Below are 26,186 nucleotides of genomic sequence, written 5' to 3' on the forward strand. Positions count from 1 at the left end.
AAGAGCTTCTAAGTAATTTAAAGTAAAACTAATAGCCTTCTTTTTCTTTATTTCATTATTTTGTTGTTTCCTATAATTTGCAACTGTTGAGAGAAGAACAAAGGATCTATGGAAAAGCAAAAAATAAAATATAATTTGAGGGTTATTCAATACTTGAAACTTTATTTTATTCTAAATCTATACAGATAAAATGTGTAGTTTAAACCCATCAAGAAATTTGTAAGTCTAGCACTATAAAGATTCTTAAGAATGGTAATTTGAGTTGTTCAGCCTGCAATCTCACTTAACTGATTGTAAAGCCTCAATTTAGGGACTGTCAACTTTTTCACATCTCTGTAGATTTACTGATATTTGCCCCCTTTGTCATTAGAGGACAACTCCCAGGTCACTAGCCCTTTGCCCTCATCACCCTAGGGCCAGGTGCCAGACAACTAAGGATAGCCCCTATGCTTCAGAACCTACTGACATTGTTCCAACTGGCCAGTCCTAAGCTTGATCACTCTGCCCTGCCATTCCTGGAATACGTAATAAAGGCTATTGACCGTGTTTTACCCCATTGTCTCTGCCTCCTGATCAACCTGGTGCTTCCCCATGTGACCCTGTATGACATGGCTTGCCCCCTCTTCTTGGGAACTCTGAATAACAAACTTTCTTTTCAGTGGCAGTCCTCTCCTGATTTGTTGGCCTCACCGCACCTGAATAACAATAAAACCTACATTTTTAAAGTGCCTGAATCTGTGTGCACCCATGTGGGGAGGAGAAAAAAGTTATACTTCTCTAATAGTGTAAACAATCTTTGAAAGAAATTCTTTAAAATTCATTACATACCGATGGTATACTTTTGTCTTTTTATAAAGATATTTCAAACTGGCATAGTTTTTAGTTCAGGACAGTATTATATACTCTTCAGATAAAATACATATTTTTGTTTATAATTTAATTTCAAGACTATTTCTACTCTTAATCTTTGGTATTTAAAATGAGTAATTCTTTTCTCTTTTCTATTTCAGTGAACAATTCAAGAAAACTTTATCATACAAGGTAACTTTAAAAAGATCTAGATGTTTTCCTCACATACTTTTCATTGCTTCTTTATTTTCCCTCTCAAATTTGTAATGGAGTATATAATCTATAGTTATACTTGAATTGCTCATGAACATCTAATACGGATTCTTTTTCTTGTTGGCAAATCAAGATTAATCTTCAAGTAGTTGACAAGATTTGTGAAAGGTCCGAGAGTTTACCCGACTCACCAGCTAACAAGTTAGCCTGCCACAGTTTCATGGATGCTGGTAGAAGATAGGAAACTCCTGAGTCAGAGACAAAGGATAGAATTGCTCACAGCAGTAGGAGTAGCCAGACTATCATCATTTTTACGCTGACTCTCTGAGGCCCAGTTCCCACAGGGCAGCACAAACAGGGCTAGCGGACACCTACATATATACAGTGAGTTGCATTATAGGGGAGGAAACCTGAGTTTAGGAAACTCAAATGTTTTACGATGTAGTCTTTAAGTAAGCATGCCTCCCCTTTTCTCTAGAGGGAGACACTGTATAGCTTCCAAGGCCATTCACTATACAAATGTCTTTGAAAAGATAATCTGGAACAGAGGTGAATTTTTCTGTAAAAGGTAAGATAGTAAATAGTTTAGGCTTTGCTAGCCACTTGCAAATCTCCCACATACTCTACGTTGTCCTTGTCATTGTTTTTATTGGTTTACAACCCTTTAAAAATGTAAAAGCCATTCTTAACTTTCAAGCCATACAAAAACAGTTCACAGGCTACATTTGGGTTGCCAGCCCCTGGTCTGGAACAAAGACAGTGCCTCTGCTTATAAGATGTGAAGAAACACAAGAGACCCAGCGGTAGTCAGAACATTACATAGTTTTGAGACCCACAGAGAATTGTCTTCCAGCGGTAGTCAGAACATTACATAGTTTTGAGTCACCAGTCTGAGCAAAAAATAAATAAACAAAAACCAAAAACTAGACCTTTGTTTTTAATCCGTACTTGAGTGATGCTAGGTAAAGCAAACTCTTAAGAGGGTATATGGGAAAAACCTAGGGCAGTGAGGAGGTAGGCTGCCACAGCCTCACTGGCTGGGGAAAAAATGTAAACTTTCTAGAGTTGGGAGAGATGGGACACCCAGGCTCTTTCAGAGAGCATAAAACTCCCTGGTACCTCAGTTCATCTTTATCTCCTCTTTCTCCCACACCCCCAGAGCTGCTTGGCTACCCGCCCTTTGAGTGTCTTAGGTGTAAATGCTCACAGAGAAGTCTTAACCTCTCGGATGCTATTGCAAGATGGTATCTCAGTATTTCTTAACCATGGTGGGTGGACTGGCAGGCAGAACTAAATGAACCTAGTGCCCGGATATCTTGAGAGTCACCTTGGAAGTATTTTTCTCCATAGTTCAATTTAGGCAGCAAGCCTTTACTGAGTACCTACTATGTGCCTTTCCCTTTCAGAATTTAACTTCTACTGGGGAGAACACATACACAAATAATTCCAATAAAATATGATGAGACTTATCAGGACAAGGGAAACAAACCTCATCTGAGGTTGTGATTGCCTTGACATTACCTTTACTTAAAGTGAACCTTAATTTACAAACATGAGGACAAAGAGCATGCTTTTCTTCAAATTATATAATTCTAAATTCTTCAGTCTCTTTATGCCAGTTCATGGGAGCTTAGTAAATCTTATTCATTTGAATCATTTTATTAGTATCCTACCCATTGCCACTAAATTTTATAGTGGCCATTAAAGAAGTTTTTTTTTTTTAGAGTTGAGACAAAAGTAACCCTTCTAAAAGGACCAACATCACACAATCACTTATTTAATAAGGTAATCAGAATAAACTTATTTAAAAGTTGAGACAAAAATAACCCTTCAAAAAGAACCAACACTGCAAATCACTTATTTAATAAGGTAATCATGATAACCTTTTTAAAAGATGTAGGCCTCAAATTGAATGTACAAAAGACCAAGGAGACAAATGATTGATCTGAGTTCAACACTGTTTGCTAAGCTGACAGGTGAGATCATTTACACACTTGGAAACTACAGCTGTTTTGAATGAACAGTTGTCATGGGAGCAGTGCAGTCATCTCAACTCTGAGTAATCACTCACCTTGGGCTACTTGCAGATAGATATAAGAGTGCAGTGCAGACTCATCACCTCTCTGTCCCTTTAAAGGCTTGTTCTTTTCATTAAATTAATCTTTCCTAAAATTGTTAAGCAGAAGCAATAATCTCCCTCCCATTCTCTCCAGTCCCCTTTACAGTCTGTCTTAAAGCACAAATAATGCACCTCCTGCAGCCTTCTGGAGTGGGAGGAGGGAGTGGGCCAGCCTTCTCTCCTCTGAAGGGATGGAGGGAATGGAAGGGTCCAGCCAAGCAGAAGAGGAGCCAGCACCCTGCTGGGGATGTGGGAGAACTGCAGAGGCCACAGTAGTGATCTTCTTTAGTACTTCCTTTCCTTCTCCTAGTAGAGGCAAAGCCACTTAGAATGTCTTCTTGGAGCCATGTTCCTGAGACTCAAATTTTATTCAAAGGAAAATATAAGTGACTTTTAGGTCTTTTAGTTTAACACATTATAACCACAAAATTGTAAGCATATTTTGGCTAAAAGCAGCTGGGTAAAGAGCCCTGAGGCCCTTCCATGCATCTGTTCTTAAGAACTATATCTGAAGAACAGTCTACTTGAAGGGAGAAAAAGTTATTGAGTACCATTTTCTGAAAATGTGCTTCTTTCAAAAATACTATTTGTGCAGCACTTTATGCAATTAAACAATGTAGAGTTCCAGAAAAAGGAGTTCGTTTTTTGTTTTTTAATTTTGAAGCAGATTAAAATAAAGCTACAGTCCATTGCTTTTTCTTTTAGGAACACATGATTCTATGCAGATTTGCAGATCAGACAGCTGTCCAGCTTCCACCCCAACGAAGGCTCATAGGTATGTGTTTTCACAGAGCAGCTGTTGAGTAGATTACGTACAAGATGCCTAGGAATCAATGGACCAACTCTATACGGGAAAATGGGGAACCTCTATTTTGTCCATTTATCAACAAGGCACTAAAGTTTGTTTTTCCCAGAAAAAAAAAAAAATCTGTCTTGAAAAGGGCTCTAACTATAACAATATTTTGTCCCATTTTTGTCAACATTAATACTTTCCAATGTATTTTCAGTGTTTGTACATTGAGTAGAATTATTATGTTAAATCTTATTGTTACAAACAAACTGAAGAATCTATCAAAAGCCATAGAAGAAAATATTAAAGATGGAAAAATCAGCTATGCATGCCAAAATTGATATATTACAAAATGTATAAACAGGGATGATAATGTTTTCTTTTCAGAAAAAAGTATACTCGTATATTATTAATCATAGACCAATTTATTTGACATTTGTATTATTAAACATTACCTAACTTGGAAGAAAAATAGCATTTCAAGTTTAAGTAATGAATTTATCCAAGACTTTGCTTTAGAAAAAGTGATCACATTTGAAAGGATAATAGCAGCTAACAGCTATTGCACGTTTAAACTCTGAGCTAAATGTCCTCCACCCATGATCTCAATAAATTCTTATAAAAATAATTATGGAGTATGTGCTGTTGTTTACATTTTATGGATGGGAGAGCTTGTCCAGGATCCTTCAGCTGGTGGATGGTGAAGCCATACTGTAAACCCTAATTATTTGATTCCAGACATAAAGCTCCATTTTTGCAATGACCCCCAGTGATAGTCACATCACTGGAAAGTTAGGTTCCAAAATTAGGGCTTAACATGATTAAATAAAGTCAAAACTAATCTTAAAAATTATTCAGAAAAGCCCCGCATTGGAGACCATCATGATATAGCAGAAAACAGATTGCTGTTTCTTTGGCTCAGCACCAGGTGTAGTAATTAGCTTGCATTCAGGGACCATGTTGCATGAGAAGTAGTTATCTTTAAACTGTAAACTCAAGGTCAGCATAGCAAGATAATCACAGTTGGAGAGGCATTTGAGACGTGAGTCTGAAGGAACAAGTGATTTCCTTCTTTTTCTACACCCTGGAGCATAAACATATGGAAGAAGCTTGCTCTTTCCTGCATGCAACCTCTTTCATTCTCTTTCCCTCTTCCTCCTCTTCTTCCCATTCCCAACATTTTGAGTAGTTGAATGCACAGTTGAATCTATATAGAGAGAGAGGTATAATTTACGTGTGTGTGTGTGTATCAAGTTACGTTTGCTACAGCTCCACTAGAGTCAATGAAGGCATAATTGGTGTGATGGATGGGGGTGTATATGTTGATGTTTAGGCATCAAACCAGAAGGGAGTGGCTGGGAGGGAAATTGCTAGAGTGGAGGAGGAGGACCATTTGGCAAGATCGCCGGCATGAAGGGAGGGAAAGTCAGGTTCAAAGTCACAGACCCCATGAAATGTCTACATCTATTCTTTGAACCATACTTTTGTTCTGTGAACATTTTAGGAAGCTTCCCAGACCCTGAAAGGTAGACTACCAACAACTGACTTTCAGTTGTGAAGACACTTCTTCAATATGTAAAAACATGAGACTCTTCTATGTAATGCAAAAGGAAAAATTAACTGGACTGGGGTCAAAGCCAAGGGTAAATGAGCTGCAGTGTAAACCCAGAATGGGTACTGAAGGAATGTAGAGCATCCCATTCTGACAGAGAATGTTTCATTTTAAATTGAAAGGTAGGTGGGGTGGAGGGGGGAGCATTTACAGATGTCTTAAAGGAGGAACAGTATTTTAAGGAAAAAAAGAATGTCAGCCATGCAGCTGTTGATGAAGAGGGGGCCATTTAGCCTAAATAGAATCCTAGACATCTCTTTTTATATCGTTTCTATCGCAGTTCATCCTTTTTGGCATGGGGCCTTTTAGGGGAAATGTACATGTTTTATTTATTTATTTATTTATTTTTTGCGGTACGCGGGCCTCTCACAGTTGTGGCCTCTCCTGTTGCGGAGCACAGGCTCCGGACGCGCAGGCTCAGCAGCCACGGCTCATGGGCCCAGCCGCTCCGCGGCATGTGGGATCTTCCCGGACCGGGGCACGAACCCGCGTCCCCTGCATCGGCAGGCGGACTCTCAACCACGGCGCCACCAGGGAAGCCCATACAACATATTTTAAATCTGAATCTTTCGTTGTCAATTTCTTACCTCCTGATTTCACCTTCCACTGTTTTTGTGGGAGGATTCATCTGTCTTCCACAGAAGAACTTTTCTATTTCAGTTACGTCTTTACTTTTAAAGCTGTTTTAGCTTAGCGATTTCTGCTGTCATTCAAATAAATCATTTTAAAATAATGTATAGGAATTATTGTAATTATTGAGGAAAAAATGGAACGAATGAAGTTCTGCATAGTCAGTAACCTTTTTCCAAGAAGATGAAAACGTTTATATATTGAATTTAAAGAAATTGAAAGTGTAAAAGTAAACCTTAGCTTTGAATATATTCAACCCCAAATCAGTTTTTTTTCCTTAGCTACGTTGAATTAGAAGTTTGCATTTGCCAAAGGACACAAAATAACTGCTTTGCTTGCCAGTCAAGTTTCCTCTTTTGTTTTCCAAGATTAGAAAGAAAATTGAATTACCGCTATTTCATAAGGGTACAGGAGCTCTATTAAATTAAGATTATATTACACTCAACATTACACATCCACCTGAAATAATCAGCACACAGTTGAGAATTTTCTCAAATATTTTTCTGTTATTTCTTCATTGTCCTAAAAACTCCATGTGCAAAATGTAATATGTCTTTCAGGTATCCCTTTGTCTGGATGTTATTTTAGACATTCTTAAAGACAGATTTTTTTTTTTTTTACAATATTGCAGATAATGTATTTTCATAGGGCATGAAGAGGAAAGGTGTTAAAATGGATTTTTAACCAAAGTGGGTAATGGAATCTGTAGTTTTTATTTGAGATTTATTTATAAATACATTTTAAAAGGTTAACATTCTTTAAATTACTAGCAGAAACAAATCTGTGAAATGTCCTATATTTGTAATTGTCTTCTGTCCATACTGATCAAGAATTAAATTGAAAGAGACGGAACAGGACTTGGGGGCAAACATCATTTTGCATAGTACTCGTAGATTTTGTCATTGTAGAGTCCCTTAAACAAATTGAAGCTGCACTGTTAGCTGAAGGGTGTCTCATGTTACCATTTTACTGTATTTCAGGAAAACAGTGCATGTTCCTGGTGGATCTGGATCGAGCAAGAGCTGCAGAAGAACGTGGCTACTCCATTCAAGTGATGTCCATGGAGCCAGAGAGCTGCTCTCCCAAAAATAACATGATTGTGGGAGTCCCCATTTAGAATGAGATATTCCACGTTTGATGTTTTGCCATCCGTCTCTGTGATGAAAGCCCAGTGGCATTCAGGAGGGTCTTGGCATAACTAGGAAACAGCATTAGCCATCTTGAACCTATTGTGCTCAGGGAAGAACACAGCAGGAAAGTCTTGGAGGAAGGCTGCCTGCAAAGCATCACAAATGCTCTTGTAATTGTGATTAAAGGACTGCTGGTTTTCATAGTGAGAATCCCCAGAAGTCTCAGCTGCCAGCAGAGTGATACTCATGAGAGGAGTTTCCATTACTGGAATAACGATTTCTTTCTCAGTTCACAGCTTTTCTGATCTTGCCAGTGTGGGGTTCAGTTCAAAAGAATGTACTTGCAGCCTTAAAACCATTTAGAGATTCAAGTGGAGACCAAAACTAGACTCAGTGGGGTTTGTTTGTTTGTTTTTTATATTTTTAACAATTGTAGTTTTTAAATAATTTTTTCAAAAATCTAGTCAGATAGTTACAGTGTGCTTATATTTTTAAGCCGGGGTGAGTTGGACTTATATATCATTTCATATACTCCTTTTAAACATATTTCTCATAAATTACCAAATAAGATCATTGCTGGTTCAAACATTTTATATGAAGATTTTAAATAATTTCAGTAAATTTCCCATTACAGGAACATGTAATTTGGACTTAAATTCTAACTAATCAGTAAATACATTGATTTATTAATTCAAGTCAATAAATAATTGTTACAGATCCATTATTTTCAAGATCCTGACCTAAATTCGTCTAAGGATACAAAGATGAGTTGCAACAGACACAGTGCCTTGCCTGTAGAAGTAAATCATGTACAAGAGAAAGGTTCATGAATTAGTTAAGTTCTTTACGTCATAATATAATGTATGGTCACAGGATGTGTTTTTCAGATACCAATCTTTTTTTTTTTTTTTTTTGGTAAAACGTACTGAGTATAAATCGCAGGTGGAAGGAGTTGAGTATGAAAGCTTATTTGAGTAGTTCTCTCCACCCAAATTGTCCTTATTCCACCAGCCAAAGTTTTTAAAACCAGATGGCAGGTCTTTTCTCACATGCTGCTAATTATTTTTTACATGTCCTGGGTTATTCCACTTGAGCTGAGATTTATTTCATCGATTTTGATGTTTTCAACCCCCCGTATGACACATATCATGAGGAGAAAGGGCTTTAATAAATAACTCTTTCGTCACTGTGGATTAAAATACAGGAATAATTTATAAAGCGTATGGGGGTTTGAACTCTTGCTTTCTGGGATAAAATTAAAGAAAAGAATTAACCATCAGCCCTGAGTATCTTAGTCATTTGCACATATAAACACACCATGCTCTTTTATCCAGGGCTTTTTCAATTGAGGAAAAATTTACAGCCAATAAAATAGCAGATTTTTTTTTTTTTTTCTTTTGCGGTACGTGGGCCTCTCACTGTTGTGGCTTCTCCCGTTGCGGAGCAACAGGCTCCGGTCGCGCAGGCTCAGCGGCCATGGCTCACGGGCCCAGCCGCTCCGCGGCATGTGGGATCTTCCCGGACCGATGCACGAATCCATGTCCCCTGCATCGGCAGGCGGACTCTCAACCACTGCGCCACCAGGGAAGCCCAAAATAGCAGATTTTAAGTGTTCAATTTGAGAAGTTTTGACAACCATATATACTCATGCAAGCACCACCAGAAATAAGATATAGAATATTTCTGTCAGTCTAGAAAATTCTCTCACGTGCTTTCAGTTCAATTTCCCCCACCCCAAAGGCAACCACTCTCTGATTTCTATCACCCTACATTTGTTTTGCCTATTTTTATCCTTCACATAAATGAAGTCATTTAGTATGTAGTCTTTTGTGTCGGGCTTCTTTTGCTCAACATGGTATTTTTTGAGAAATATCCACTTCATTGTGTGTATCAATGCTTTCTTCTTATTCTTAAGTAGTATTTCATTATATCAAAATGTGTTTATCCATTCTCCTACTGGTATTTATTTGGATTGTTTTCACTTTGAGGATATTAAGAATAAGGTCTATGAATGTGCTTGTACAAGTCTTTTTGTAGACATATATTTTCATTTCTCTTGGATAAATACCCAGTAGTAGAATTGCTGGGTCATTGAAGAAATGAATGTCAGTTGCCAAACAATTTTCCAAAGTTGTTGTACCATTTTATATTCCCACCAGCAATGTATAAATGGTCTAGTTCTCTACATCCTCACGAACATTTGATGTTGTCAGTTTTTTAAATTTTTACCATTCTGGTGGATATGAAATGGTATCTCCTTGTGGTTTTAATTTTCATTTCTCTGATAACTAGTATGTTAAGCATCATTTATAAAGTGTCTACTAAAGTCTTTTGCTCATTTTTAAAATTAGGTAATTTGGGGTATTTTTTATTGTTGATTATATATTCTGGATATGAGTCCATTGTCATATAAATGTATTGAGACTATTTTTCCCAGTCTGTGGCTTGCTTACTCATTTTTATAATGAATGTTTCAATTTTTAATAAGCCTAATTTATATTTGTCTTTTATGCTTAATATTTTCTGTGTCCTCTCTAATAAATCTTTACCTACCCTAAGATTATAAAAATTCTTCCTATGTTCTTATAGAAACGTTATGGTTCTAGCTTTTTACATTTAGGTCTATGATTCATCTCAAATCAATATTCACTCATAGAGGTAAGTTTTGAGGAATATACAGTTGTTTCAGTGCCATTTGTTTAAAAAACTTTCCTCATTGAATTGACTTTCAACTGAATTCTCAGTTGAAAAACGATAGATGTGTATGTATGAGTCTATTTCTGAATTCTCTGGTCTGTTCCATTCATCTGTTTGATTATTGGAGCTTTATAGTAAGTCTTGAAATTAGGTAGTTTGTCTTCCAATTTCACTTTTTATTTTGCAGATTATTTTGGCTGTTCTAAATCCATTGTTTTTCCACATAAATTTTTTAATTGGCTTGTCAGTTTCTTTTAAAAACAAAAAGGCTGCTGAGATTTTCGGTATTGCCTGGAATCTTTAGATCAGTTTAGGGAAAATGGACACATTAACAATATTGAGTCTAACAACCCATGAACATAATGTACCTTTCCATGCATTTAGATCTCCTTTAATTAATCTCAGCAATATTTTATAATTTTCAGTGTAGATGTTTTATTTATTATTCTTTGATAGTTCTGAGGCTGTTACCTTGAGTTTTTGCATGCTGTTCCCACTACCCAGAATAGCCTCTTTTACCCCTCCCACTAACATCATCTCATTCAGCCTTCTGTTCTTAAACTCAACCTCCTGAGGGACGCCTTTCCTAACTTCCCTGGAGTTAGGTACCTGTTATAGAATGTGCACCATCCAGAGGAGTCTTCTCCATCCTCCCCAAGTGACTCAAAGCACCCCTTCCCCACCCACAAAAATAAAAGCCCATATGATGAATATGGAGAATAAAAAAGGAAGTGATCCCACTGTTCTCCCACCCTTGTTCTCAGGCATGGAATTCTTCAGCTGTGATGGCTGTGGCCAGTCCTAGACATGGGTATTAACAATTGCTCTTGATTTTTTCTGAGTAAATCCTTGCCAAGGCTTCTTCTCAGCCAGAGCAAATAAAAGGGTTTGGATACAGGCAGCAAGGTTGTTGCAGTGACAACAATCCCTGAAAGTGACCTGGTCTCACCCCTACCCTTGTCCATCAAAAGCAGCGCTGCTCCTCAATGATTTGTCTCCCCCATGGTTGTAATATTAGAAGCCAGAGCTTATCATTCATTGACTTTTGAGCCTGGCCCAAAGAAGCAGGGGACAACTTTATCTTATTTAAGGAGACAAATTTCAGTCATATTAGAAAACAAAATATTTTCAGAGCATACATGCAAAGTAAAATGTGCATAACAACAGTTAAATATTTTACCTCATTCTCAAGATTTTGGCTACAAGTGTTGCCAGCTCTGTGGTTCCAGAAAATTGCTGTTAATAGAACTTCCACATACTGACACCTGTTTTTCTATTGACTTTCATAGTATAATTAGAGCTATGTTCCTGTGGAAGTCATGGAATTGTAATAAGGCATACATTTTGTTTAAAGTACAAATTTTTGAAAACAGACTCTCAATGCAAAGTAGTTAGGAGTTTTTGAATAGGTTTTTAGATTACACCAGAAGTACATGCCTGTTGAGGAAAAACTAGATGTGGCTAAACAAAAAGAGGAAACATTTTAAAGTAACTTAATACTGTGTTGTATTCCTTCCTAGACTTTGTTCTGCACATGTGCGCGCACACACACACACACACACACACACACACGGATTTATTTAACAAACACTAATACTGTATTTAGTATTTGCTAGGTACTATTCTTTACAAATAATAACTTATTTATTCTTTTTTTTAAGTTATTTAATCCTCGTAATGACCCTAAAAGCTAGACACCATTAGTAATCCCATTTTACAGAACTAAGGCCAACGTTTCATAGTAAGAGCAGACCCAGATTTGAACTTAACCAGTGAATGGCAGAGATAATATTCAAATTCAGGCTCCTCAATAATCCTCTTAGGATCGGCTGAAACAGCCTATACTAACTAAGTCCCTGTACCTTTTGAAGTTCTACACAAGAAAGATGTATTTTTTGCTCACACTACATATCCACATTAGCGCTGATTCTACATTATCTTCACATCTGACCAGGCAGCCTCTACTAGGAACGTAGCTTGTCTCATGGCAAAGGAAAGATAGGCATGGCAAACTATCAGCTGGCTACTAAAGATTCTGCTCAGATCCGTTATACTGCACTTCCCTTATTTTGTTGACAAAAGCCAATTACATAGCCACTCCTGAGTTTAACAGGGTGGAGATGTGTATATAACCTTGGTGGGGGGCGTGGGGGGAGGCGGGTTGCAGATAATTGCAAACAATAATGTACCACCAACAATATAGTTGAAGGAGAAAGAGAAGAAGAGGAAAAGAAGGAAGAAGAAAACAGAAAGAAAAGGCCATTGTATCTTCCAGTTTAGAAACAGATTCTGAATGCTATTGCCTTGGTGTAGGGCATTTTACTGGATCCATCAAAGAGAGAAAAGGCATGTATGTGCCATAAGCTTTTCTGACATTGCTCTGTGGACTTTTCATACTTACTTTCAGAAAGGAATTTTCCAGAAGACGCTCAAAGGGGTTGTTTTTATTGTTATAGAAGGTTGGAGAAACTTCTACTAAATGGAGTTTCAAATTTGCAAATTCTGCCTCCTGTGTTAAAGTGCTTGATCTATAATGCCACATATTCCTTCAGGAAGGTATGAGTTTACATGCCTAGGAATGTATGATTGTTTATATCCCTGTACTCTTAACCAACACAGGCATTATCAGAATTTTGTTTTAATCTTGGCCAATTTGATGGTCAAAAATCCTATTTTGTTTTGATATTCATTCTTGAAATTATTCATATAATTGCATATTTTTCATATGTTTATTGGCCATTTACATTCTGCAAATTCATCAATTTGTTCATTTAATCAACATATATTGACCTCTTGCTTTGAGGTCAAGTATTGTGTACATATTTCTGGCTCATTTTTCATCTGGTACTTTCATTTTTTATATAAGGATTAGTAAAGGGTTTTTAAAATATATATATATATATTTCTCAGTTGTTTTATTTTTAAAATTTTTATTGGAGTATAGTTGATTTACACTAAAGGTTTATTTATGGGTTAAAGACTTTTGTTAATTACATTACAATTTAAATTGGCCTTTATGGGGGAAGGTGTTGTGTCTGTTTTTGTTTTGCTGTTATAAAATTTAAAATACACATTTTATCATATGTGTCACTCTTTTTCTTGTGATCTCTGCTTAGAAAGATTTTTCCCACCCAGTGATAAAAAAATACTCACCTATATTTTTGGTATTCTAATTCTTTAATAATTTTAGTTTTTACATTTAAATCGTTTACTCAGTAAGAATTCCTTTCGGTGGGTGGTTTGAGGTAGAAATCTAATATTTGTTTTCGTGTTATTAGCTACTTTTCACCATACTATTATAAAAATCTAACTTTTTCCATTGATTCCAGATGCCTTTAAAATACTAAGTATGCACTGGACTTTCTTCACTTTTATTCTTTTCTATTGAATTCTTGTACCAGAATCATACTCACTAAATTATTGCAGCTTTATAAGACATTTTGACATCTAGCAAGTAAGTTTCATGTTTGGTAATAATTTCAAGGGTTTGTGACCTGAGACAGAGAATGTCTCTCTCCTGAAATTGTACCCTATGGTTCAAATAGACATGCATTTTCCTAGAGAGAGGGGCCATAGTCTTAATTAGATTCTCAAAAGGATCCGTGACCCCAAATAACATTATAACTGATCTAAAGGAAGCAAAAATGTAACAGAATTCAATGTTCTGCCCGAAAGAATTAGCCAAATATTAGAATCTTTTTTCAATATTTACAATAAAAGAATCATTATTTGCTTTTGCAGGATTCCTTTTTCATAGCTCTCTAAAGAAGCCAGGTTTTGTTCATTTGTATTTGTTTGTTTGCTTGTAGGTCTAGTTTATCTGACCTGAATAATGACATTTATAATCGAGCAAGAAAACAAAGTTCAACAGCAAACAGAGGAGAATATTTACTGGATGACTGATCTAAAGCATCCTGAACGTTTCCGTAATGTGAGTCAGATACTGTGTTAGCTGCTGTCACCTTCTAGAAGGAAGCTTTCTGCCTAACTAAAGTGGCCTCTCCCGGTTACTTGCTATCTCCCCACAATACCTCTGTGTACGTTTATTATTTGTCCCTCCATAGAATTTAAGCTCCAAGCAGTCTGTTTTATCTACCATTATACTTTCAGTACTTAGTCCAGTGTCAGGCACATAGTAGGAACTCAGTGAATGTTTATAAAATGAATACTATATATTTAACACCTTCCATATGGGGTGAAAATGCATATGAGGTTTTCCTTTCCCATCTGTAGACATACATCCAAGCATCAGGCGTGTGGGCTTTTCTTATTGTTTGGGTTTATGTTGTTTTTATTTTGTTTATTGTTCTTCAAACACATTTAGCAAATCCAGTGTAAAGAAGAATAAGCAGTGACAGTTATTGCCTATGTCATCTGAATAGCTTTTATGCAGAAACTACTGGTAAATTATTTTCGCTGTCCAAGGAGGAAAAGGCAAAAGGGAATATGCTTAAGCTAAAGTGAGAAGAAACGTTTCTCAACAAATGTCAGTTGGATGTTTACCATTATAAACCTGTCCCAGCATAGAGCAGGGCTCACTCGAAGTGATTAGTAAATATATGTTAAATGAGTGTTACTGAACGACCATTAAAGAAAGAAAACCGTGGAATGTGTAATCTGTAGGGAGAGGGCATTTCTCGGTCACTGGGGCTGCTTCAGTGAGAAAAGAGATGCTTGCTCTTCACATGTCTGATGACTGGGCTCAGTTACTGATCAATTCTCACCATCTGCCTGCCTTTCAGTCAGAAGGGGACCGTATGCACAGCCTGGGAGTCTCACAGACTACTTTCCTTGTATGATGCTTCCCCCTTTGCACAGAATAGCTTGCTCAATTATCTGAAAATAATAGATATCCCAGTATAATTTTGGAATGCACCACATATTTTGTTGAGAACGACAACCTTATCCCTTACGAAGTTCTCAGTAATTAAGAAAAGTGAGCTAGAACTTCTTGGATAGGCAAGGAAACACAGCATAAGGGTAGAAGTTTACCATACACAGTTAAGACCATGGTCTATACACATAACCAACTAGGCATTGACTATATATAATAGTAATAAAGGTGACTTTTCTGTATAACCAAATTTATTTTCACTGCAAATTTTAAATGATCATCTGACTCATTTCTTTGTTTCAAACCTGTCTATTATTTCTATTAGATCCTTCGTAGATCATCCCACAGTTTACTTTGAATTTAATGAGACTAAAAATACATAAGTACATTCCTAGGTAAATGGCGACTGTTCTTCCTTTATTATATTTTGAGTTTAGAACTTCCACAATGCAGGGATGACAATGATACTCTTTAATCGGATTTTTAACTGAGTACTTGGAGGCAGGTTTGCTGCTGAATTGAGAGCAGATAGTTACTTCGGGAAAGCATCTGTGTGTGTATTTGGGGAAGTGAAAGAAGGTCATGGGGAGAGAGGAAACAATGCATATAAATTAATACAGCTCAATTCCCTCCCCAATCTTCCCATAAGAGAGCATCTTCACGTTATTCCCAGAATTACACAACTAGAAATAATTGATGTAGCAAAACATGAATTTCAACACCTTTAGTAAATTGAGCACCCAAATTTCCCGACAGACTAAAGTCAATCTGATTTTTGAAAAAACCCCCAGCAGGAGATTTTAGCTTATTTCTCCATAAATCTTTAGTATATTTTCCATATCTCACCTCAAGGAAATTCTGTTTTAACCACATTCTTCGTGCTACATTTAAAAGGCATCTCAGGTGCTTATGTCAGTGGAAAGGAGCGGGAGCTATGAACTAACTTTCTTTGTTTTAAATTTGAAGAGACTTGAAAAGTATTATTTTTACCTGTTTATTATTGCTTATGTAGTATTGTTAGAATTATCATCAGAATGAACCGTCCTAATTTTACCTTTTGAGTCTTAGGGGTAAGTCTTTCAATATTCCTAAGGCTCCCTTCCAAACCTAGCTCAATTTCCACCTCCTCCTGGGCTGTAAATCTTGGATGCTTTACAGAAGCTACCTGAATAGAATCATTAATGCTAATTACTGTCTTAATGACCTGCAGCTTTCTAAGTCTAGATGTCTGGCAGGGAGAAGCCCTGCCTTTGTTCTTCCTCAAAATAATCTTGGCTATTCCTGCCCTTTTGCTCTCTTCCATCTAGAATTTAAGATCTACTTGTCAAGTTCTATGAAAAAGCCTTTACTGGATTTAGAGATTGCGTAGAGAAGAATTAACATCTTAACAATGTCCAGCCTTCTTACTTCTGAGCTTGGTATATATGAACAAGGTAGTTCCCTTCAATTCCCACTTTATCATGTATAGATTGCTGATTTAGCAAATGCTTTTTTTGTATCCACTGAGGTGATCATCTCTTTTTCCCCTTTTAGTATTTTAATGAGGCTAATTCCATTAATATATTGTCTAATGTTAAACTGTCCTTATACTCTTGGGAAAAACATAAATTGCTCAAGATAAGTTTTTTTCTAGCTATTAATGTTTTATTTTTAATTTTATCATCTTTGTTCATAAGCATTATTGTCATGTGATTGTCATTTTCTGATGTTATCCTGATCTGGTTTAGGTATCAGGATCAAGGCTATTCTAGCACCATTAAGTGATAAGAAAATTATTGTTTCTGTTCTCTAGTACAGTTTTTATAACCTAGAAATTGTCTTCCTCAAATGCTTCGTTCACTGGCCTGTAAAACCATGCAGTATATTTGGGGACAGGATAATAGGAATTAGATTTTAAGCTGCTTATTAAATGTCTTTGGTGATCATTGGTATATTTAGATTTTCTATTTCTTCTTAAATCACTTACCTGTTTCTAAGACACTGTCTGGGTTGACTTTTTTATTTCTTTATCTAGGCTGGTGATAAAACTTTAAAAAAAAAAATCTAGACTCCTACCTGAATTTGAAACACCTTGTATTATTTTTTGACCCTCTAGCAATTTGTATTCTCATCTAATAGTTATGCTGTCCAGACCACGTTTTCTAAATTTATTGCCTCATACAACTGAATCACCTAACCTTCTGAGAGCCAAGATAAATGAGAACTATCTCTTTTTCTTGATCGACCTGGGACTTTTATCCTAATAGATGAGGTTAGTGTGACAATGTTTATTCTTCACGAAGACTTGCTGGCAGCTATCAGCAAGATGCTTGCAAGTTTTTCTTTCAATGATGTTTAAATGTACAGACATTTACTGTATAGAATTTATACTCACATTGCTACAGTTTTTGGAGGATTTTACTGTGAATGTCATCAAGAGTGGTTTCCAAGAACAAATTTTAGAAACAGTAATAATAGACAATAGAATGGAACCCTGAACAGATTCCTTAAAGAGGCCTCTTGTCCTTAAGAAGACAAGGTGGGATGTAAGTATTGAGAAATGTGTACTAAATCCTGAGAGTTTGCTACCTCCCCAGTCAGAAATTAAATATATTATGACTTATGTCACTGATAAGCACTAATGGATAGCTCTGGTGATGTTCCAAAACAACTGAAAGAAGACACCAGCTGCCATCAGATGCAAATTAAAAGATTGTTATCAAATATGATAGGAGAGGGAAGATCATCTTATCCCATCTTAGGCATTCCAGAGGAAAGGATATATAGCTGCTGCTACTCTTACTGTGGATTTGTATGGCCTTTGTAGTATGTCTGTGTATGTGTGTATTCAAGAGTTTCCCAGTTCCTAACTACTGCAATCCATTCAATCCTTTGAAATAATTAATTCATGGATTGCCAGACTACAGCCCAAGGGCCAAACCAGCCCAAAGCCTGTTTTTGCAAATAAAATTTTATTGGAAAGCAGTCATGCTCATTTGTTTATGTATTTTCTATAACAATTTTTGAGTGCAAATGCAGAGCAGTTTCAATAGAGACTAGGTGAAAGGTGAAAGTATGTAACCTCCTGCTTTTCACAGAAAACACTTGCTAATCCCTGAGTTAAATCATTAGGTGTCGAAAAAGCTGGAGAATCACTTAATCTAGGCAAGTGACCTTAAACTGGCCTTCATAAATATGTATCTGGGGTCCATCATTTCAAGAAATAATTTGTGTTATTTATCGTATGTGTGCATTTTACTGGTAAGAGAATCCTGTGTCTTTCATCAGATACTCCAAGAGGTCTTGTGATCCAAAATGTGTTAAGAACTAACTTTTAGGTGAATACTGTTTATTTGTTTATTTTATTATTTGTTTATTTGTTCTTTTGAAGGCTTATGGGCTAGAAGAAAAAGCAGTTCACAAAACTGACCCAACACAATGAAATACCATTAGACCTGTTAGGATGGCTATTATCAAAAAAAAAAAAAAGATAAATGTTGGCAAGGATGGGGAGAAACTGGAACCCTTGTACACTATTGGTGGGAATGTGAAATGCTCCAGCCCCTACAGAATCAGTACAGAGGTTCCTCAAAAAATTAAAATAGAACTACCATATGATCTAGCGATCCCACTTCTGGGTATATACCTGAAAGAAATAAAATCAGTTGCTCAAAGAGATAGCTGCACTCCCATGTCCACTGCAGTATTATTCACAGTAGCCAAGCTATGGAAACAACCTAAATGACCATCAATAGATGGATGGGTAAAGAAAATGTGATATTGATATTATTCAGCCTTAAAAAAGATGGAAAACCTGTGATATGTGACAACATGGATGAACCTGAGGACATTGTGCTAAGTGGAGATAGGCCAGTCACAGAAGGACAAATACTGAATGATTCCACTTATACGTGCTATCTAAAATAGTCAAACTCACAGAAACAGAGAACAGGATGGTGGTTGCTCGGGGCTGGGGACGGGGGCAATGCTGTTCAATGGGTATAAAGTTTCAGTTAGGCAAGATGAATGAGTTCTAAAAATCCGATGTACAAAAAATACGAGGTACAATACTGTGCCTATGGTTAACAAACTGTATTGTGCACTTAAAATTTTGTTAAAAGGGTAGATTTCACATTATGTGTTCTTACCACAATAATAATTAAAAAACTGACCCAAAGAGTTTTTTGAAAGAATGAGGAAGTTGGTGAATACTGTTGGCTAAGGGAATTTTGTGTGCAAAAGAAAGAATTTTATAACTCTCCAGAGTTAAGTCTAAGTCATTTATTTCTATTGATTATGTGCCACATATTGTTCATAATGTCTGGTTTTCATGACCTTGCCTGATGGGTATTAACCCCTCATTTTACAGAAGCACGAACTAAGGCTCACTAAGGATACATAATTTATTGTCAAGTAATAGTAAAGATTTGGGGCTTCCCTGGTGGCGCAGTGGTTGAGAGTCCACCTGCCAATGCAGGGGACACGGGTTCGTGCCCCAGTCCGGGAGGATCCCACATGCCGCGGAGTGGCTGGGCCCGTGAGCCATGGCCGCGGAGCCTGCGCATCCGGAGCCTGTGCTCCGCAACAGGAGGGGCCACAGCAGTGAGAGGCCCGCATACCGAAAAGAAAAAGTAAAAATTTGAAAGAACGTATCATTCCTAAGACTGTGTACCACACACCCTCTTCACCAAAGTTTCATACATTATCAGAAGTTGTCTATGACATGTTGTTAAGGAATTTAATGCTAGTTTTAAATTGAGAAAAATCTTCACTTGTTGCTCCACTGGGAAGCCCAATGCTTGAGGTCCATTATACAGCTCTTCCCTCTGAACTCAGATCACCTCTAGAGAGTGGAGTAGAGTGCTGCTCTCTTCAGAGAACTCACTGACTTTCCACAGTCTGGGGAAAATTTTCCTCTCACCAATGCCTTTCTCAAAGTCATTCCTCTCTCTCCCCTCCTTGGCTTTGATACATAGCTTTGCCTTAGCAATGAATTCAGGCTTTCAAAAAAGAGAGAGGGTTATTTTCAAGTTGTGTCTGTTTTAGACCCTGAACAGATCTTTATGCCAAAAAAAATACAAACTTGGTCGTGTGTGTGTGTGTGTGTGTGTGTGGAGTGGGAGGGTTATAAGTGGGTTTAGGTAAAGAGAACCAAACCACAGACTAATTTGTAAATACATTATCATGTGACAATCTTATTGGCAATGAGAAGCCATTCGGTTCTTTGTGGAGGGGAGTGAAGGATGGAAGAATTGTTTTAAGAAAGGGGAAACACATATTTGCTGCAAACTTAGGATCAAGCCTTAGACTTTTCACAATGTAATTATTTCACAATAAAATTACTGTGAAATAAAGTTTACGGAGGTTACTTGAAAATAGGTGCAAATACACAAATGGCCAAAATCTACCTTAAATTGTAACTTGCAAATAGAATGGAATTGAATGGGCTGTCCTACTGCCCACCACCTTACACCTTTGGTGACTTCTACACGTGAGAAAAAGAAATGAAACACTGGAAATTTTAGCTTTTCCGCTGTAAAATCACTAATACGTTAAATCACCCTTTAAAACTAGTAACCAGCATCTTTCTTTGTGATACTAGTGTTCTGATGCTCTTTTTCAAGCTTTTTCTTGGGAAAGGTATTCTGTTTTCTGAATGTACAAATCATTTATATGATGTTCAATCTATCACTCTGGATCAAGTTGCCTTTGGTCTTTTTATATAACTGCACTCCAAGAACATCAGGTCCTGGCAACGACATTTGCGCTTCCTGAAGTGGGTGCTGTCCCTTCTGGGTAACCTTTTGTGAAGTCACATGAGTGGCAGCTAGCCTAACTCTGGTTGTCCTCTAGGCAACGACATTTGAGCTGTTGCTGTTTCATCTTGCAGCATCTCAAAGCCAATTTTTCCTCCAGGTTTGATTACTCTTTTCCTTGCTGAATTTGTAAAATGTGTCTTGGCATTTTCAATTACCCAAGCATTCAAGAAGACAGCTTTTGTGTGTGTTGACTCAGGCCCACACCCACGCTAATGATAGAGGCTCTGTAACCGCCCAGCCAACTGCCTGTAATAAGAGTGAATGCACACATAAACTGAATTGTGATTTAATCTATTTTTTTTCTTTTTTCTTTTTTCCTTCTTTTTTTTTCTTTTCCCCTAGGTTCTTCAGAACCATTTCTTTCTTTTTTTTTTTATAGATTCCATATATATGTGTTAGCATACAGTATTTATATAATCTATTATTTTAATCAGCAAGGTAAAATTCTGGATTACCCTTCCTAAATTAGAGGAGCACTTTACAGCTAATCCAAAATATCTTTTGTGTATTAGATTTGGCTCCTTGGTTACAATTTACTACTAACAACATAATAACTAATGAGAGGAGGAGGCAGCACAAAAACATGTAATTCTTGCAGCTAGAATTTAGTAAAAACATAGAAAATAAAACGTGGAATCAAAAACAGAGTTTAGATTTGAAAACAGTCACGGATCCACAAAGTAAATAGTCTGTGCCTAAAGCATGGAGCATGGTTTTAAATGCCCGCTATAAATTGTCTTTTTAGAGAGTCTGAGGGTTTTCCTTATATCGTCCACACACCCCCTAACCACTTCCTGCTCTGCCAGTGCCCCCAGGAAACTGACACTGGGGGAGCATGCGCAGAAATTCTGAAGGTAGAAAGGAAGGGAGAGAGAGGTAAGGGTATTACTTGCTGCTTCAGGGAGGGGTCTCCAGTACTCTGTCTGCCCTGAAGACTACAGCTCCTTTTGATGGGCCCTTCCTCTTCCTCCATGGTTCCAGTCTGGGCTATGGTTTCCTCCTCTTGTCTTTTTACACCCAAGGCTGTTTACCTGCTTCCCACTTTTGCTGGTCTTTTAGCTTTTCACATCCCTTCATTATTCCCTTCCCCAGGCCTTCACATGCTTGTGGTCCCTGCAGTAAAACCTCTTCATTTGAACCACCTGCTGCAACCCTGATTGATACAAAGAAACTACACTGAATAGCCATGGAGTGCTTTGAAAGGTATCTTTTTCTTTTTTACTGGCCATATTGGAATGTAGGTGTGTATGGGGGGAAAAATCTTGTGATCAAGCCTCTGACTAATTTACAGATCAAACAGTTAAGGGTTGGCTATTCATAGCTCCTTTGTTAACCATTTATCATGGTGGCCTCCTAGAATTACACTTCCTGAAGTTAGGTCAAATCGTCATTGTGTTTATAATTTGGTAGCATAGAAACAGGGATTCTTTCATTTATTTCAATTTGGTAACTTCTCAGTCTGGTATTATTTGAAGGAAAATAGAGTTGTGTGACCATAGCAAGCATAAAATATCTATTAGTAAATCTCAGCATTCATTGGTCATAAAGTCAAACACTTTAGTAAGTTTCCAAATGTTGAACATTAAAGTAGGTAAAAGGCATTAAGATTCCTCAAAGATCAAATCAAAGCCAGTAATAGAATTCAAAATGAATAACTTACTTATTTGCATAAGCAATCTGAACTTTAACTCTCAGTATTCCACATCAAATACTAATTTCTTTTATATTGTGCAGGTGTCTGTAGTAATGTACCAACTAGCAATGTTAATTTGCTAAAACCTCATCCAGTACTAGCATACTACAACTACATCTGTTAAGTGTGTTTTCTTGTTAACATTTATGTCTCAGTGTAAGATACACAGGCACCCACACACACATGTTTTAGAGAAGCTATTTAAGGTTTTTTCAGTGAAAAATAGAAGTGTTTCTGGAGTGTAGATTTGAGTTCATCCCAAGTAAAATTAAAACAGTCCCTCAGAAATGTCTCTTGTTTGCATTTGGTCTGAAACATTGCTTCTCTAAACTGTCTACTTGTCAGAATTGCCTGGAGAGCATTTTTAAAACACAGATTCCTGATTTCAATCTCAGTCCTTCTGTAGAGGCTGGGGCAGAATGGGACTATATCTGTTTCATTCATCACTGTGTATCCAGAATATCATGCAAGGCCCTCAGTAATCATTTGATGAATGAATGAATCAGAATGTCTGAAGGTTGAATCTAGGAACCTGTATTTTTGTAAGGGCCTCCAGGTGATTCTGCTGACCAATCACTTCTGGAAAACACTGATCTTTAACTTAGAATTTTAGACCTGGAGGAGATCTTAGCCAGCATTTAATTCAACACACTTACTTTGGAAATGGAAAAACATGAAGTCTGAGAGATTAAATAACATATATAATCATAATATTTTCATACTTAGCAACACATTTTAGGACAAATGATGAGAAACAAAGAGAAAGGGGGACTAAAAGACACACTTTTACTTTGTGTGTGTGTTAAAATGCCAATATGGCTAGAATAAAGATTTTTTTTTAATTTGAAGTATAGTTGATTTACAATATTATGCTAATTTTAGGTGTACAGCATAGCAATTTAGTATTTTTACAGATTATACTCCATTAAAAGTTATTACAAAATAATAGCTATAATTCCTTGTCCTATACAATATAGCCTTGTTGCTTATCTGTGTTATACATAGCAGTTTGTATCTTTTAATTCCATACCACTAACTTACCCCTCTCCCCCCAGTGGTAACCACTAGTTTATTTTCTATGTCTGTAAGTCTGTTTCTGTTTCACATATGCATTCATTTGTATTATTTTTTAGATTCTACATATAAGTAGTGTCATACAGTATTTGTCTTCCTCTGTCTGACTTATTTCACTAAGCGTAATATTCTCAGGGTCCATTGATGTGGCTGCAAATGGCAGAATTTCATTCTTTTTAATGGCTGAGCAATATTCCACATCTTCTTTATCCATTCATCTGTTGATGGGCACAAGGGTTGCTTCCATATCTTAGATATTGTAAATAGTGCTGCTACGAACATTGGGGTGCATGTATCTTTTTGAATTAGTGTTTTCATTTTTTCCAGATACGTATCCAGGAGTGGAATTGCTGGGTCATATGATAGTTCTATTTTTCGTTTTTTGAGGAATCTCCATGCTGTTTTCCACAGTGGCTGCACCAATTTACATTCTCACCAACAGTGTACAAGGGTTCCCTTTTCTCCATATCCTCTCCAAGATTTGTTATTTGTGGGGTGTTTTTTTTTTTTTTTTTAGATGATAGGCATTCTGACTGGTGTGAGGTGATACCTCATTGTAGTTTTGATTTGCATCTCTCTAATAATTAGTGAATAGTTAGTGATGTTGAGCATCTTTTCATGTGCCTGTTAGCCATCTGTATGTCTTCTTTGGAAAAATGTCTATTTAGGTCTTCTGCCCATTTTTTGATTGCATTGTTTGCTTTTCGATATTGAGCTGTATGAGCTGTTTATATATTTTGGATTCAAAGATATTGCTTTTACCTTAAAGACAAGCCATTTTACAGCTTGGCCTTAAGGACTATAAGAGGTCAGCTGAAGGGCACTCACCTACCTGAGGCTCTTGGTCAGGATCCTATTTCAGGGATAACTAAGGAGACTTCCCTCCTCTGCTCCCTTTCACTCCCACAGACTTTCATCCAGTTATGTCAAATACTTGAAGAAAAGTGTTTTGCTTTTGCTTAAAGTGTCTATAATAGCCTTCTCTTCCAATGAGAATTTCTCAAACAACTCTCATGTTCTCTGTGCTGCATATATTAGGCAAATAGTAGTGAAGTTATTTTTTTTCTTCCAAAAGAATCTGCCAATAATGTAAAATTCACTTGCTAACATAATATTTTGTGCAAATACACCAAAAAATGTTTCATACCTAACCTTCTTACTTCTGCCTGCATATTAATATGATTAGAAAATATTAGTGTTTCGATAGTCATCAGAAAGTAAACATTTAGTCACCTAGTTATTATTCACAAAATTATTTCACTATGTTTCAATGGAATTTACTGCTGACCACAGTAATTCTTATCTCTCTTAAAAGGAGCTATGCAGCTCATATCTTCAAGAGTATTCAATAGCCCAAAATAAAAGTGCTGGCATAATTTTTTAAAGTACTGGCAAAGTAAAATTTAGCATTTGCTAGAAAATGAGCCTCATTCTTTTTAAAAAGGGTGTATATTGTCCTAAAGACTGTAATAATAACAAAACTATAAGTAAGAATAATAGTAATTAGCATTGATAAAGCACTTACTATATGCTAGTTATATGCTAAGCAATATGCATAGAGTACTTCATTTATCTAAAAAATGTAAGATACTTAAGCAAGTATCATGTGTGGATATTTGTGTGTATGTGCATATATATACATATGTGACCATATATATGGCATATCCATACATATGATACAGTATATAGTACTCACAATATATTTACTTAAATACATACAGAAAATTTCTGGGCAGATATTAAGACACAGTTGATCATTTTCATTCTGGCCATCACTCGTGGTTGCCTGCCCAATAGCCATTGCCCTTCTTTCTTGCCAACAGAACACTGGTTTTGTTGAGGCAGCCATGTGCCCACCCAGGGGAGGAGTTACTATGAACCTAAATCAGTCACAGGTCTCATTCTCTTCTGCCCATGGTGGGTCTAGGGCTAGGAGTCAGTTCTTGTCTGGGGCATGAGAGATTACGGGAAGTCTGCTTAGGGCTTCTAGGAGGATTTCCCTCCTCGGGAAATAAGGATGTGCATGAAGAGAAAGCTTTTTCTGCTTCTAGCCCATTCCCTCCTGCTTAGGAAACTTTGATTTGAAAACGCCTAGAGCCGTGTTAGCCTCCTTGTGGCAATGAGGTGTGACACTGCTGGTACACTGTGAATAGAGGGTGACTTCTTGATTATGTCACAAAGTACAATCAACCCTGACCACCTACCTCTGAATTTCATATAAGTTAACAAAAGCCAGTATTAATAGGGGTTCCTGTTACTTGCAGCCAAAGTATTCATGACTGATACAGTTACTTCTGGGAAGTGGTATTGAGGGTACAGGAAGGGAGAACAGTGTCTTACTTTTGATTGTATATTGTTTTCTGCTGCTTTAATTTGATTTACCATGTATGGGCAATACTTCAAAATTAAAAAACAGGGGCTTCCCTGGTGGCGCAGTGGTTGAGAGTCTGCCTGCCGATGCAGGGGACATGGGTTTGTGCCCCGGTCTGGGAAGATCCCACATGCCGCGGAGCGGCTGGGCCCGTGAGCCATGGCCGCTGAACCTGTGCTCGGCAACGGGAGAGACCACAACAGTGAGAGGCCCGCGTACCGCAAAAAAAAAAAAAAAAAAATTATAAAACAACTCATTTAATTTTTTAAAAATTGCATTTCTGAATAACTGGTATATTAATTTAGAGAAAATTGAGAGCCATAATGTTTTAAATAGTACCTCAACTAAGTAGCTCACAATTTATACCCAGGCACTC

The 26,186-nt window shown here is 36.9% G+C and overlaps 1 protein-coding gene across 1 annotated transcript in view; it reads left to right on the forward strand.

Moving 5' to 3' along the window:
• Positions 1-7,399, forward strand: part of GSTCD (glutathione S-transferase C-terminal domain containing) — a 120,041-nt gene extending 112,642 nt beyond the window's left edge. Inside the window, exons 9-11 of the mRNA XM_082653183.1 lie at positions 1,011-1,041; positions 3,887-3,956; positions 7,194-7,399. Coding sequence (XP_082509309.1) covers positions 1,011-1,041; positions 3,887-3,956; positions 7,194-7,330 — 238 coding nt within the window. The 3' untranslated portion in view covers positions 7,331-7,399. The remainder of the gene's footprint in view (positions 1-1,010; positions 1,042-3,886; positions 3,957-7,193) is intronic.
• The last annotated feature ends 18,787 nt before the right edge of the window (positions 7,400-26,186 follow it).

The sequence above is a fragment of the Grampus griseus genome, assembly GCF_964374135.1.
Source record: "Grampus griseus genome assembly, chromosome: 4".
Taxonomy (NCBI): Eukaryota; Metazoa; Chordata; class Mammalia; order Artiodactyla; family Delphinidae; genus Grampus; species Grampus griseus.